At 47.4% G+C, this 16,475-nt stretch overlaps 1 protein-coding gene across 2 annotated transcripts in view; it reads right to left on the bottom strand.

The window, feature by feature from the left end:
• Window positions 1-1,316: 1,316 nt before the first annotated feature.
• Window positions 1,317-16,475, bottom strand: part of LOC126353313 (uncharacterized) — a 373,943-nt gene continuing 358,784 nt past the window's right edge. For both annotated transcript variants that reach the window (XM_050002753.1, XM_050002754.1), the window contains one exon: window positions 1,317-4,611. In XM_050002753.1, coding sequence (XP_049858710.1) covers window positions 1,610-4,611 — 3,002 coding nt within the window. In that variant the 3' untranslated portion in view covers window positions 1,317-1,609. The remainder of the gene's footprint in view (window positions 4,612-16,475) is intronic.

Genomic DNA, 16,475 nt, shown 5'->3' with positions numbered 1-16,475 from the left:
ACGCCGCCGGGAATCGAACCCGGGATCCCCGGGCATGGGAAGTGAGAATGCTACCGCACTACCACGATCTGCGGACTTGTTTGGGGGAAGAGACCAAACAGCGAGATCATCGGTCTCATCGGATTAGGGAAGGAAGTCGGCCGTGCCCTTTCAAAGGAATCGTCCTGGCATTTGCCTGGAGCGATTTAGGAAAATCACGGAAAACCTAAATCAGAATGGCCGGACGCGGGATTGAACCGTGGTCCTCCCGAATGCGAGTCCAGTGTGCTAAACACTGCGCCACCTCGCTCGGGTAGGGACCGTAGGTCATGGCGGAGGATTGTTGTAAAAGATCGCATAAATTCAATGGAACGAATCAGTCGTGAGTTCCAAAGCACGTGCCAAAGCATTCGTCTAGCACAATGACTCTGCATAGGGCGTTAAGGTAATCGAGTACAATGGCCGAGTTCCTAGTAAGTCAAGTATGTCTGTAGACAGTGTTAAGCGACGCCTATGGAGATATAAAGAGCGACGCCATTGGACAGTGGATGAGCAGAAAGAAGTGATTTGGAATGATGATTCACGCTGTACTCTGTGGCAGTCTGATGGAGGCTTTGGGATTGGCGAATGCCTGGAGAACTACCTGCTGTGGGGTGTAGTGTCAGCAGGGAAGTCACGGTACGGTGGTGTGTTTCGTGTCTAGAGTGTGCTCTCCTCATTGCGTTTGAGGAAATGCTAAATCGGGAAGGACGTGAATACATTTTACAACACTGTGTACTTGATAAAGTGGAGGAACTGTTCAGAGGCAGTGACTGTTTGTATCGGCATGACCACGTACCCTGTAATGAAGCAGCTAATGTGAGACAACGATTTGTGAGAAATAACATTCCTGAAATGGGTTGGTCTGCTCAATGAACCACGTGAACCCTATGAAAAGCTTTTGGGATGAGTTAGAATGCAACTCCGGACCCCAGCGTCCAACATCACTACCTTCTCTCGTTTCGACTCCTCAGGAAGAATGGTCGCCCACCGCTCCAAAGACATTAAGATATCTTATTGAAAATATCCCCAGAAGAGTTCAAGCCTTCATAAAGGCGAAAAGTAGACTCGCCCTATATTAATGTCCACTGATGAGTCTTCGGATACTTTTGATCAAATAGTATGTATACTTCACAAACCACTGCAAATCGCTTAGAGGTGAATACTTCGCTGGAAACGTAGATCTCAACAGCGTCGCCTGTTCATCGCGAGAGTCAAACTACCTATCAGTCATATCACGACAAGCCACTTGTTAACTGGTAACACTTAACAAAAACCAAGTAAGAAACAACTAGAAATTGCTTTTTATACAAATTTATTAAAGTTTTTTTCCTTTCTTAGCACATGTGACTATAGATGATGAAACGCTTCGAAATGTAAATCTGACAAATCTATAACAGCCAATATCACAATTAGAAACAATGATTTGCATATAAAAACTCTATTTCAAATTTGAAAGAGTACTGGATTCAACAACGTCAACAATTTGTTTTCAAACCATTCTTCTGCTGCAGACAATATTCTAATGCACAGTGCGAAGTAATATTTTTATTCTTAACAACTTCAAGTAGTTCTTTTTACGCTGCACTTCTCACTTATTTGGTTTGAATTTAGCACTACCTACTTCACTCTTTTTCATCCTGTCGAGAGTCGGCAGTTTTGATCGAGAAACTGTCGGTATCCTATGATTGTCAGTTCTGATTTCAAGGGAATCCTCTTTCTGACCATTAATTTCAGGATAGGTCTTGATACTGTCACGCCTGACACTGTCCTGCGCTGAAGCAGCGAACTGCGGATCGCGATCACTGTTAATTGCATCTGAGGGAGCTGATTCCTTCTTGCCACATCCATTTTGCAGTATGCCAGTGTTGGTGTGGGCGGATGGCGTGGTTGCATTCATGAGGTTCACACCTTGCATAACTGATCCCGAGTCGTAGGTAGCGGCCTTACTGTCGGTAAACGCTTCTATGTCGCTGGGGTTGTAAAGTGACTGGCTGCGTGTGGCCTTCTTTGGATGCACAGCCAGCGACGGCGCATCTGAGAAGCTGGACTTCCTTGAGACACTCTCTTTTAGCCCCAGTAAATGTCCAGAGGAAGATTTCCTGTGACTTTTCCTTCTTATATCATTGAACCGTGTGTAGAAACTCTTGCGGCGTATCCTTTCTTCAACTGTTTCGTCTTCCAGTACAGGAGATGGCGTCTTTGGATAAGAGGACAGGGAGAAATCACGACTTTCCAAATCGGAGCAAACGGACCAAGAATCAATGCTTTCCGACTCATCCGCAGGTGATAGTGTTGATGCGTAATCCTCCTGGCCAAGGGGACTTAGATGAGAGTAGTGGTTGGTGCCTTGCAGCTCTATCTTTGGTAAATTTAGTGTGAGCTTCCCGATATCCCTCCGGTTACTGTTTGCTGAAACATCATTGAATATATTCCCTCCTTGTTCAAGTTGGTGTTTAACTGACTCTGTAGCTGTCAGGTTTCTGGCAGCAATGGCGTTGCTACTATCTTTCGATAGTCGTGGCACATATCCTGGACTCCCAGTGGCGTAACTACTGCAGCTGTAATTATCGTCTCTCAGGACAGGTCTGACACTTTCATTTATATTCTTACATTGTGCTTTCTGGTTGGGAGCTGGCTTGGTGATAAAACTCTTCTGTTCCGATGTAGCTGTTTCAGCATCTGGGTATGTGAGAACGCCGTTATCCTTCGCGTTTTGACTTTTAGTTTTGGAAATGTTTTCTTCTTTTACCTTAAGAGGGGCATTGCTGATTGCTGACTGGCGATGGGTGCCTGTAGATGATGTCAGTACATCACGTGTGTTGGAACTCTCGTTACATTTGGCTTTTCCTGAAATTGAGGAGCTTACACATGATGATGATTTTGCGTTTTCTGTTGTTTTTGATGACTTATCATTCGTAGATGTATCCTTAGTGACACTTTTATCTTCTGAATATGGGTTTTGAACGTCCACGTTTTCCTTTTTACGGTTACGTTGGTCCCCAAAGGGATTCTTCTGTGTCTGTCGCTTCCCGTCAGATCGAGTTTGGTCAGAAATGTCGTCCTTCCTGATGCTCTTGTTCGGCTGCACCTTGTGATCCCCCTTAGTCCCGATTCCACCGGCAGCTGCCGGTAAAAGGTGGTCTGCCGAGGGCTCGGCACTGTGCAGAGAGGCTGTCGTGCCTGCGTCCTTTCTCTTCCTCTCGGGCTTCTGCTTTTCTCTGGCGGCACAGTCACCCAACAGCACAGTATCGCTCGTGGCGCCGGCATACACAGACTGCGTCCTCCTACCTGAGGAACCCTCCATTCGCCGCAGCAGTCCGAGCACCGAAGAGACGGGTCTCGCGGACGACGGAAGGCGGACGTCGTCGACGGAGACGGCGCGCTTGAGCAGTGCGGACTCAGACGGGACATCGCTCGTCGCACTCTGCTTCCTCAGCGAGTTGATGGCTTGCTCCACGCGACTCGACACTGCGGCGTCTCCACCGCCAGAACGGAGCTTCTCCAGTTTCTTCTCGAGCGAATGCAGGAAGCGGTTCTTGCCGGTGTCAGGTTTTCCGTTGGCGACGCCGCTGGACTCGGGAGCTGACGCGTCGCCAGGACTCTGTTGGGGGGCGCCGACTGCCGGGCCGTCGGGCGTTTTGGTCTCAGATTTCGTTTCCTTGGACATTTCTGCCTGCTTCTTCTCGAGCAGAGCAGCTCGCCTAGCCAGCCTCTTCGCCTTCTTAGCTTCCGCCTCCGCCGATTTCTGCGCCTCTTTCTCCTTGGCGTACACGCTTTCCTCTCTGGGCGTGTCGAAGAAATCGGGGCGCAAGAAGCGCGATATCTTGCGTGTCTTTTTCTTCGTCACGGCATCCACTCCCTCGGAGGTGGCGGCGGCGGACTCCGAAGTGATGCTACCAGTCTTCTTCTCTTCCGCAACAGGGCCGCCGGGCTGGTGCGTGTCTTGGCGCAGGAATTTCCCCAGCACTGACCTATCCGGCGAGTTGGCGGAGTGCGCCTCGCCGCGCCTGTGCTCCTGGACTGCGGTGTTGTCGAAGGCCCTCCGGCCGTAGTCGTAGTCGTGGGTGAAAGAGGCGGAGCGCCGGGGGAAGCGCGACACGGCGGGGATGTGGCTGGGCCGGTAGCGGTCGGCGAACGCCTCGCCCGCGCCAGTGCCTACGCCCAGGCCGGCCGCGCTGCGCTCGGCGCGGATCCGCTCCAGCGTGTCGTCGATGCCGGCGACCGAGAGCCGCTCCCTGGCGCGGTAGGAGACGGGCGGCAGCAGCGTGCGGCGGCGCGGCAGCGGCAGCGGCAGCGGCAGCGGCGGCAGCGACCCGCACGACGAGCCGGAGCCGCTGCGGCGCGGCGCGGGCGGCAGCGACGCGTCCACCTGCGGCGACCAGCGCGCCGGCAGCGGCCGCTCGTCGCGCACGGACGAGGTGCGCGACAGCCGGCGCCCGGCGTCGGGCAGCATGCGGCGGCTCAGGCTGGGCGTGTACTGCGGCATCGACATCGACGACGTCGACGGCGAGGGCGACGGCGACGCAGGCGCAGCCGGCTCCGACGAGCCGAAATCGCCGTCCACGGCCCCGCTGCTCGGCTGCGCAGAACCTTCAAACCAAACACGAACACATGAATAACGTTTCGCTGTTGACGGTGGCATCTCGGAGAGACGCAGCAACACTGCGCAGCACGATTAAATGATCACTTTTTCGAAACTCTGTAACTGTCTCTCATTGCGACGCACGAGTCTGAGATTTCTATCAAAAGTGTCTACAACTTTCCTCCGTACTGGAGCTAAGGCGTGGCGCAATGCGACGTCATCTCGGGCACAGTGGCGCTTCAAACAGCAAGGTGTCGCGGACTATGTTAAACAAGGCAAAGCTCAGAAGTTCATGTGAGCTCTAAGGGAGGTCCACCAGATTTCAATATACACTACTGGCCATTAAAATTGCTTCACCAAGAAGAGATGCAGATGATAAACGGGTATTCATTGGACAAATATATTATACTAGAACTGACATGTCGTTACATTTTCACGCAATTTGGGTGCATAGATCCTGAGAAATCAGTACCCAGAACAACCACCTCTGGCCGTAATAACGACCTTGATACGCCTGGGCATTGAGTCAAGCATAGCTTGGATAGTGTGTACAGGCACAGCTGCCCATGCAGTTTCAACATGATACCAGAGTTCATCAAGAGTAGTGACTGGCGTATTGTGACGAGCCAGTTGATTGGCCTCCACTGACCAGACGTTTTCAATTGGTGAAAGATCTGGAGAATGTGTTGGCCAGGGCAGCAGTCGAACATTTTCTGAATCCGTAAAGGCTCGTACAGGACCTGCAACATGCGGTTGTGCGTCATCCTGCTGAAATGTAGGGTTTTGCAGGGATCGAATGAAGGGTAGAGCTACGGGTCCTAATTCATCTGAAATGTAACGTCCACTGTTCAAAGTGCTGTCAGTGCGAACAAGAGGTGACCGAGACGTGTAACCAATGCCACCCCATACCACTACGCCGGGTGATACGCCAGTATGTCGATGACGAATACACGCTTCCAATGTGCGTTCACCGCGATGTCGCCAAACACAGATGCGACCACCGTGATTCTGTAAACAGAACCTGGATTCATCACAAAAAATGACTTCGTCATTCGTGCACCCAGGTTCGTCGTTGAGCACACCATCGCAGGCGCTCCTGTCTGTGATGCAGAGTCAAGGGTAGCCGCAGCCATGGACTCCGAGCTGGTGTCCTGGTGTGAATGCTCTGGAAATCTAATCACTTGCGTATCACAGCATCTTCTTCCTGTCGGTTAAATTTCGCGTCTGTAGCACATCATCTTTGTGGTGTAGCAATTTTAATGGCTAGTAGTGTAGTCCTGCCTAAAGCCAACGTGGATGTGTCACACAATGTGTAACGCCCCAAGGACAGAAAACCCCAATTAACAAACTTTGTGGAAACTTAAAGTAGAGAAGTGAGTCATCTTGACAGTGACGGCAACTATTGACGATAAAATCTACACTGGTAATATTTTGATTAACACCTGTATCATTCTAATGCTGAGAATAGCGTACAAAAAGGGGAGATAAAAGGAAAGGACTATCATAGATTCTTTATCAAACGTTTATAGAATAAATTCAAAATTATATAGGCGAAGGCTAAATCCGAGAAAGTAATTCAGTCAAAGATAACATTTACCATGAAAGAGAGTCGTAGCCGCATCGAAAAGGGAATTCAATGCGACTACAACGCAACTCGGATATGGATATGTTCAGTCAGTTAGTCGCTCTAGAGTACTTTTGCAACAGTTGTCTGGATGCAAACGCTATTAGAATGTTTCAGTTTTGAAAGTTTGACAATTCGTGAGGTAGAGATAGAAGTATTGCTCAGTCATTCGACTGAAGAAAGTTACTCTTTACCGTTCTCAACGGCACGTTATAGTAAGACGAGTGTTAGATTTCAGTTGAGTGATATTGGTTTATCGGACTTAGCCTTCGTACTGATGAACCGTGAGATCAATGGATCAACGACAGAAAAAACAAGTAACAGTCTTGGGTAGGACACAGTTAAACGAAGACACGAAGAAAGACAAATACGCCGATTAGTCAAAAGTTGTCGTCAGCGTCACTATTACTCAACTGAACAGAAGCTAATCTTGAATGACACATCTTTGTGCGTGTGTTGTAGGGACAAACAATTAATTTAAGAAAGAACAATAAAATCTGACTCAAAAGGTAAATCTCACGTGTCGCCTAACTCATTAAACGGACAATACAATGCGTATTAATGCAAGTTGATTGACTCTTTAAACATTTTAAGTGACTAAGTGAGTACATGAATAATGGACAGTGAAGAGTGGTTAGTTGAAACATGTATTACGGCGTATTAAAGAAAAACATTTACTCCAACGTAAGTTATCTCTGGAGTGACTTCGGACCGTTGTTAATAAGTGGACGTAGAAACGGCATAGCAAAGGAATAGCAGACAGAAAAATTTCATCCTCGCTATGTATGATGTGAAAAACTACTGTAATGATGAAATCAAGAATCAAGATTTTATTTGACATCTCGTGGAAATCGGGTTTTCTGCCGGATATCAGCGTCTTCCAAACACGATATTTCGACGTCATTACTTGACGTCTTCATCAGGTGTTCCCTGAGACCCAGTCTCAAATCGCCGGGAAAGTCTAAGAAATTACATCACAAGATTTTATTTCATCGCGGAAAACTAACCGGACATAAAAATAAAAATTAACGATTGCAATTGATCAGTTCACACAAGCTGAGAAGACTGTTGCGGACAGATAACAGAATATTTCTAAACCACGCGAGGAGTTGTGTTCTTATGAGAGTTACAGGTGCTGTTCCACGTCATACCGACGGGGACGAACACCGCGACGAGTCGCGTCTCCTCCCGGTGAGTGAAGAAGGAGGGAAGGGACCTCACAAGTGGGAAGGTCGTCACATCCTCTCTTGTCCATATTTCATCTCTTCCTTTGACGCCTCTGCGATGGAGGTTAGAATATCTACCGAGCGTTGAAATCACGCTGTTTTATTACAAGTGGCTGAGGAACACATTCCAGACACACCGCCGCTCTCAATCAACACGGGGTGGAATGAAGGATGCCAGTGAAAGCCCTCTTTCCCTTGGGACGACGATTCCCACACATTTCGCGCTCGAAAACGAATGTTCGCAGTGCGCTGAGCAGCAGGGTGACGTTCTTGGCAACGTACTACACTGCTGCCACTCCGTGTGCATCTCAACCCAACTCTAACAAGGGAACCTCCCCATCGCACCCCCCTCACATTTAGTTATAAGCTGGCACAGTGGATAGGCCTTGAAAAACTAAACACAGATCAATCGAGAAAACAGGAAGAAGTTATGTGGAACTATGAAAAAATAAGCAAAATATACAAATTGAGTAGTCCATGCGCAAGGTAGGGAACATCACGGATTAGGTGAACTCAGGAGCGCCGTGGTCCCGTGGTTAGCGTGAGCAGCTGCGGAACGAGAGGTCTGTGGTTCAAGTCTTCCGTCGAGTGAAGGGTTTAATTTTTTATTTTCTGTGTTCCGTTTTTCAAGGCCTATCCACTGTGCGAACTTATAACTAAATCTGAGGGGGGTGCGATGGGGAGGTTCCCTTGTAAAGACACTGTGAGACTGCAACCCGATCTAACGTGATCCGACACCTTTTGAGTGAAGTACGGCCTCAGTTTTTGCTCTGGTACAGAGGGTGGAACCACAAAGGTCCGTCAAAAATTATTCGACGGAATCTGAACCTGATCGGAAGCAGAGAAGCGTGTTTACACTTTTTCAGCCCTCCTGTTTCGGGCACTCCTGTGGCGTGATCACGGGTAGAGGGAGGGGTGGGGGGCAACATTGAAATGCACATGAATAAATCGGTGAACGCTTCCTTTAAGAACCTCCAGTTCGGCATGCCACCCATCCACCTTTGATGAGCACATTAAAAATATACCTGTCAGAAACTGCGACATTAATTCAGCAGCGCGGCACCTCTAACACTGCAAGGTAGGCAAATCGCTTCCAAGGTGTATCGAAGGGGTTACCCAACTCCTGGGTACTAGAGCAGCCGCGAGGCTGAATTGGTACCGAAGTTTCTGACAGTCATATTTTCAACGTGTTCAGGAAAGGAGAGCCAGTTTTGTACGAGAACATTTTAACGCCCCCTCCAACCCCCGTGATCACGCCATAGGAGGGCTGAAAACGCATAAACATCCTTTCCTGCTTCGGATCACGTTCAAATTTCATCGAATGGTTTTAACGGTCCCTAATGGTTCCACGTTGTGTTCCAGAGAAAAAAAACTGTGGTCGCACTACACTCCAAAGGAGTTGGATCACGCTCAATTATGGTGCAGCCCCACGATGTCCTTAGGGAAGGGTTGAAACACTCAGGGAGTGGCAGCAGTGTCGAACTTTATCAAGAACGTTGTCCTGCTCTTCATGCGCACTGAAATGTGTGGCTCAAATGGCTCTGAGCAGTATGGGACTTAACTTCTGAGGTCATTAGTCCCCTAGAACTTAAGGACATCACACACATCCATGCCCGAGGCAGCGGTCGCGCGGTTCCAGACTGAAGCGCCTAGAACCGCTCGGCCACACCGGCCGGCAAATGTGTGGAAATCAACAACCCAATCGAAGGGTGGTTTCATTGACTCTCTTTATTCCACCTCCTGCGACCTTTTCGTGTCGATTTTGAGCGGCGGTGTGTCTGAAATGTTACCCTAGGCTTGATTTCAACGCTAAATGTCGCAGTTCTGACCTCCACCGAAGAAGCGTCAAAAGAAGGGATGATCTGCCCGTTGTGCGATACGTCCACGGTGGTGTTGGCAGAATTTTAGTGGAATTACGTGCGAATGTAACATCATGAATTCACATTATAGCTCGCATAAACGTCTGAGCTGTGTCGACACTCTGATGTTTGAAGCGTCTCCGAGAGTGACATCGCAGGGTAACACGCTTTTACACCAATACAGAGGGAAGTTATAGGCACCTTTGAGCCAAATTCCAAATTTATGCATAGAAATGGTTGACAGCTACGGAGTTCCATTACCTGTTAACGCCGGCGCTGAGCATAGTTTCTCGCTGTAGAGCGGTGCGGGTATCCATGCCTTCCTGCATCTTCCATCTGTCGGCGCTACTTTTCCTCTTTCTCACTGTACGGCGGCTGTCATGTTCAAATGCCCTAGGCTACTATTTTAATATACTGACCTTTTATTTTGGAACTCCATTCTTTTAAAACAACAGGGTATCACATAAAACAATGTTAGACCAGATTAATCACAAATTATGTGATATCTACTGACAGCCTTCGGAGAGCCAGTCCTGACAAAACTCTACCATATGGTGAGCAAGATTTATGAGACAGGCGAAATACTCTCAGACTTCAACAAGAGTATAATAATTCTAATCCCAAAGAAAGCAGGTGTCGACAGATGTGAAAATTACCGAACTATCAGTTTAATAAGTCACACCTCGAAAATACTAACGCGCATTCTTTACAGACGAATGGAAAAACTGATAGAAGCCGACCTCGGGGAAGATCAGTTTGGATTCCGTCGAAATGTTGGAACACGTGAGGCAATACTGACCCTACGACTTATCTTAGGAGAAAGATTAAGGAAAGGCAAACCTAAGTTTCTATCATTTGTAGACTTAGAGAAAGCTTTTGGCAATGTTGATTGGAATACTCTCTTTCAAATTCTGAAGGTGGCAGGGGTAACATAAAGGGAGCGAAAGGCTATTTACAATGTGTACAGAAACCAGATGGCAGTTATTAGCGTCGAGGGGTATGAAAGGGAAGCAGTGGTTGGGAAGGAAGTGAGACAGGGTTGTAGCCTATGCCCGATGTTATTCAATCTGTATATTGAGCAAGCAGTAAAGGAAACAAAAGAATAGTTCGGAGTAGGCATTAAAATCCATGGAGAAGAAATAAAAACTTTCAGGTTCGCCGATGACATTGTAATTCTGTCAGAGACAGCAAAGGACTTGGAAGAGCAGTTGAACGGAATGGACAATGTCTTGAAAGGAGGATATAAGACGAACCTCAACAAAAGCAAAACGAAGGTAATGGGATGTAGTCGAATTAAATCGGGTGATGCTGAGGGAATTAGATAAAGAGATGAGACACTTAAAGTAGTAAAGGAGATTTGCTATTTGGGGAGCAAGATAACTGATGATGATCGAGGTAGAGAGGATATAAAATGTAGACTGGCAATGGCAAGGAAAGCGTTTCTGAAGAAGAAAAATTTGTTAACATCGAGTATAGATTTAAATGTCAGGAAGTCGTTTTTGAAATTATTTGTATGGAGTGTAGCCATGTATGGAAGTGAAACGTGGACTATAAGCAGTTTAGACAAAAAGAGAATAGAAGCCTTTGAAATGTAGTGCTACAGAAGAATGCTGAAGATTAGATGGGTAGATCACGTAACTAATGAGAAGGTATTGAATAGAAATGGGGAGAAGAGGAGTTTGGGCACAACTTGACTAGAAGAAGGGACCGGTTGGTAGGACATGTTCTGAGACATCGAGGGATCACCAATTTAGTATTGGAGGGCAGCGTGGAGGGTAAAAATCGTAGAGGGAGACCAAGAGATGAACAAACTAAGCAGATTCAGAAGGATGTAGGTTGCAGTAAGTACTGGAAGATGAAGAAGCCTGCACAGGATCAACAACAACTTAGACTGCTTTTAATACGATAACGCAAACTGCTGTGTGGGAGTGGTGCCGTGATTGGGAAGCATGGACTGCTAATGAATGGTGTCGTATTGTGTTCGGCAATGAGTCCTGATTCTGCTTTACTCCAAGTGACCATCGTTAGCGAGTATGTTGGTGACTTGGGGAGAGGTCTCATTCTTTCAGTATTTCGGGGAGGCATAGCGAAGTTATTCCTGGCTGTCTGTGACGTACCACTGTGCGTGAGAGTTGCCTTAGTCACAACCAGCATAAGCCTGAAGTCATGATTCCTCACACACTTCGGTATCTCTATGCACACAATTTGCAATATACCAAATTTTTCTTAGTAATCGTGTAAATAGTTCTGCGTGAATCACGAGGAAAACCATCACAGTCAATCGTCTATCAGATCGCAATTTTAGCCCATTTGTTGAACGATTACATCAACCTGTACAGTGGTCATGCTACAACGCTCATCATACTTATTGGTTTGGCCAATTTTGAACTCCGGGCTCTATTGTCAAACCGCTGCACCGGTCACCTTGTAGGCCCATAAACTAGGCACTCGAAAATGGAACTACCGAACGCACTTCGCAACTGAAGGGGGCAATGATTTCCGGAGCCGTTGTTGTTTACGTCTACCAACAGTAAAATGACAACTGAATCTAAACAATGAGCTCCGCAGCTTCGTAAACAAAGATAACAAAAAAATGTTCAAATGTGTGTGAATTCCTATGGGATCAAACTGCTGAGATCCTAGATCCCTAGACTTACACACTACTTAAACTAAGTTACGCTAAGGACGACACACACACTCCCATGCGCGAGGGAGAGGCCGCGCAATCCGTGACGGGGCGCCTCAAACCGCGCCGCCACTTCGCACGGCAGAGATAACAGATAACACTGTATTCATGCAATTTCAAGCAAGGACATACCGTTTCAAAAATATTCATCCGATTTCACAAGACTATAACTAGACATGAATGAGGACAGAATACGACATTGCTGTGCCTGTGTTGTTACGAAGAACGATGCATTGTTCCTTTGGACATACATGCATGCAGCCGTTATGAATTGTATGAAATGTATTCGCAGTTGCGAATACGAACAACCATCAGCGTGCGTGTCCGAAGGAACATTGTACCATTCTTCTTACCAACACTGGCACAGACATGTCGTATTTATGCGTCGATACGAGGCAACAACTTTCAGTTAAACTGTCCTCCCCTGTACAAGAATTACATAACGTGCGTACGAGAACAGGTTGTGTCGCAAGAGCGACGACTTACAGATGTTTGGGTCTGGCCGTGAGTCATACACGAACACCCAAAGCTGTCAACGTGGCCACACGCGTAGAGCGGGAAATCCGCGTCCGGGTTCCGGTCCGAAACAAATTTTCAGTGTCGTCATTCCCTTATACAGCTGATGGTTGCAGACATTGGGAGAAAATTTTTCCTTATGCATCGAAACTAAAATTTTACCGTGGCGCAAGCTGAAACTGCAGGTAAATGAGGTTGCTCGTTTCCTCCTGCAGGAAGACTTGGCAGGATGTAGCCATTGTACATGACCGCTGGCAGCGGTGGTCAGGAGCGTGCACAGTAGCAAGAAGGCTGGGCTCCGGATGGCCGCGGACAATGCTGCTTGGGAAGAGCATCGCGCTCGTCGTATGGCTCTGCAATTGGAGCAGCACCACAGTGGCACAATGGACTGGTACAAATCCGTTACTTCAAGAGCAGCTCCGATCCAGACGACCTGTAACGTGCATTCCACTGATCCCGAACCCCCGCCATTTGCAACTTCAGTGACGTCAAACGAGAGCTCATTCGAGGTCAGAATGGAGGTCCGTTGTGTTCTCTGATGACGACTGGTTCTGCCTCGGTGCCAGTGATGGCCGTGTGTTTGTTAGAAGAAGGCCAGTAGAGGGCCTACAACCAACACTCTGCGTGCTAGACGCGCTAGGCCTACACTTGCAGTTATAGTGGGGGGCTCAATTTCGTATGACAGCCGGAGCACGCTTGGGGGTTATCCCACGCACGCTGACAGCAAATTGCTGCATCAGTCTGGCGTTCGACCTGTTGAGCTGGCATTCGTGAACAGCATTCCGGGGGGTGTCTTTCACCGGGGTAACGCTCGCCCACATATCGCAGTTTTGTAACCCAACATGCTCTGCAGACTGTCGACATGTCTTGGTCTGTTCAAAATGTGTGTGAAATCTTATGGGACTTAACTGCTAAGATTATCAGTCCCTAAGCTTACACACTACTTAACCGAAATTATCCTAAAAACAAACACAGACACCCATGCCCGAGGGAGGACTCGAACCAATGCCGGGACCGACCGCACAGTCCACGACTGCAGCGCCCGAGACCGCTCGGCTAATCCTGCGCGGCTGTCTTGGTCTACTCGATCACTATATCTGTCTCCAATCGAGCACATATGGGACATCATCAGACATCTCTAGCGTCGGACCACGTGCAACAGGAATGGATCTCCATCCCACAAATTGACAACTCGACGCATGCACGTCTGCATCTTTGCATTCAACATTCTGCCCTTCACACCGGTTATTAATGTACCAGCATCTCACATCCGCGATTTCTTATCTCGCGCTTACATTGACCTGTGATTTTGCAATGTTAAGAACTTAAATATATTACCTACACAGATGTATTCCCGAAGTTTTATGACTCTACATTAATTAATTTTTTTGGTGTTGCGATTTTTTCCCCGTCAATGTTTAGCTTTAATACTTGATTTCTCAGTGTATTAAACCAATAACATAGGATTATAGCCCTTAATGAGCGAATTATGACAACTTTTCAAATTTTTAAATTCTGTCAATACTGTACGAAAAATTGAAAATCAAATTTTTGTTGCCTCTGTAAGCTGTTAGAAAGGCAAATTGCAATGGGAACTGTTTGGTAATACTGATGATCTTCGTCAAAGATGAGGCAGCCCTATGGGGTGTATGGATCTCTCATTGCAGCACTGAAATTTTTTTGTGGGGTTGCCTGAAAGACTTCGTTGTGTGTCTGTTTTCCGTCAACTTGGGTGAACTGTGACGCCGTATAACAATAGGAGTGAATGCAGTCACTTCAGACAAGCGTCCAGTGGAAGGCACATTGAGACCTTTGTGAAACCTTAATGCTGAATTATCTTATACGCCAGGTGGTTATTAGTGGCGTTGTTGATGGTGGTATTTTGGTACATAACACTGATAAAACTGTAAAAAAAACTGGTTTTACAACAGCCCGAGACTCGCGTCTGGGTAGGGAATGAAATGTACGAGAGGCGTTCAATAAGTTATGCAACACATTTTTCTCGGCCGGTTTCGGTTGAGAAGTTGTGGGAAATCGTGGGTTATTCCCGTTTTAGCCCCTATAGTTCCATGAATTTTCGGTTGGTGGCGGGGCTATACCTAGCCTTCAAAATGACGTCTGTATGGAGATGCGTTTCATGCAGAGAGCTGTCATTGAGTTTCTTTTGGCGCAAAACCGAAGCATCACAGATATTCATAGGCGCTTGCAGAACGTCTATGGAGACGTGGCAGTGAACAGAAGCACGGCGTGTTTTTGATCAAGGGGCCTGTCAACATTGAAACAAGGTCGTGCAGACCTGTCCGATCACCCGCGTGCCTGCAAGCCGCACAAAAATCTGAAAAAAAATGTTCAAATGTGTGTGAAATCTTTTGGGACTTAACTGCCAAGGTCATCAGTCCCTAAGCATACACATTACTTAAATTATCCTAAGGACAAACACACACACCCATGCCCGAGGGAGGACTCGAACCTCCACCGGGACCAGACGCACAGCCCATGACTGCAGCGCCTGAGACAGCTCGGCCAAAATTCTGACTGCTGAAGTGTTGGAACGTGCGGAAATCATTCGTGGTGATCGACGGATGACAGTCAAGCACACCGCTGCACAGCGCAACGTTTCTGCTGCTGGTGCTGCCACATTCGTCCATCAGTTGGGGTGCTCAACGGTGGTTGCCCGCTGGATTCCTCGTTGCCTAACACAAGGCCATCAAGTGCAACGAAATTGGGGAATTCCTTGCGCGTTACAAGGCTGACCGTGACAATCTTTTGCCGAACATCCTCACAGGTGATGAAACATGGGTTCATCATTTCGAATCGGAAACAAAATGGTAATCCATAGAGTGGCGCCACACCACCTCTCCCACGAAGAAAAAGTTCAAAGTCTCACCCTCAGCTCGAAATGTCACGACGACAGTGTTCTGCGACTCTGAAGGGGTGATTCTGTGCGATGGTGCAACGATCATCTCAGAAGTGTATTGTGCCATCCTTAGGGAAATGAAGAAACTTCGGCGTATTCTCGTTACAAAAATGCAAAAGACTACTCCTTCTCCATGACAACGCGAAGTCTCACATAGATCAGCGCACCCGAGAGAGGCTAACACAACTTCATTGGACTGTTCTTTCTCATTCACTCTACGGCCCGGATCTCGCACCTTCCGATTTCCATCTGTTTGGCCCAAGAAAGGATGTACTCCGTGGGAAGTAGTATGCTAATGATGGGGAGGATGTTGATACAGCAAAGTATAGTGGCACACTTCGGGCCCTCAGGCCCTCTCAATATGGAGACGTAGCCGTCACATCGAACGGAAATTATGTTGGAAAATAGGGTTTTGTAGTCAAAAGAATGGGGAATAATATGGTGTACTGGAATCCTGAATAAAGCCAACAATGAAGTAGTAAAGTACTCCATAATGGGAATTTTGGTGACGATATTGACTTATTCAGAACGTTCTGCAAAGTTGAAAACGACATGGCCTTAGATAATATACTATTGGCCACTAACATTGCTACACCACGAAGATGACGTACTAAAGACGCGAAATTTAACCGACAGGAAGAAGATGCTACTATATGCAAATGATTAGCTTTTCAGAGCATTCACACAACGTGCCGCCGGTGGCGACACCTACAATGTGCTGACATGAGGAAAGTTTGCAACCGATTTCTCATACACAAACAGCAGTTGACGGGCGTTGCCTGGTGAAACGTTGTTGTGATGCTTCGTGTAAGAAGGAGAAATGCGTACCATCACGTTTCCGACTTTGATAAAGGTCGGATTGTAGTCTATCGCGATTGCGGTTTATCATATCGCAACATTGCTGCTCGCGTTGGTCGAGATCCAATGACTGTTAGCAGAATATGGAATCGGTGGGTTCAGGAAGCTAATACGGAACGCCGTGCTGGATCCCAACAGCCTCGTATCACTAGCAGTCGAGATCACAGGCATCTTATCCGTATGGCT

Source organism: Schistocerca gregaria, chromosome 1 (assembly GCF_023897955.1).
Source record: "Schistocerca gregaria isolate iqSchGreg1 chromosome 1, iqSchGreg1.2, whole genome shotgun sequence".
Classification (NCBI taxonomy): Eukaryota; Metazoa; Arthropoda; class Insecta; order Orthoptera; family Acrididae; genus Schistocerca; species Schistocerca gregaria.
Note: the sequence above shows the minus strand (reverse complement) of the source record. Positions and strands in the feature narration are given on the sequence as shown.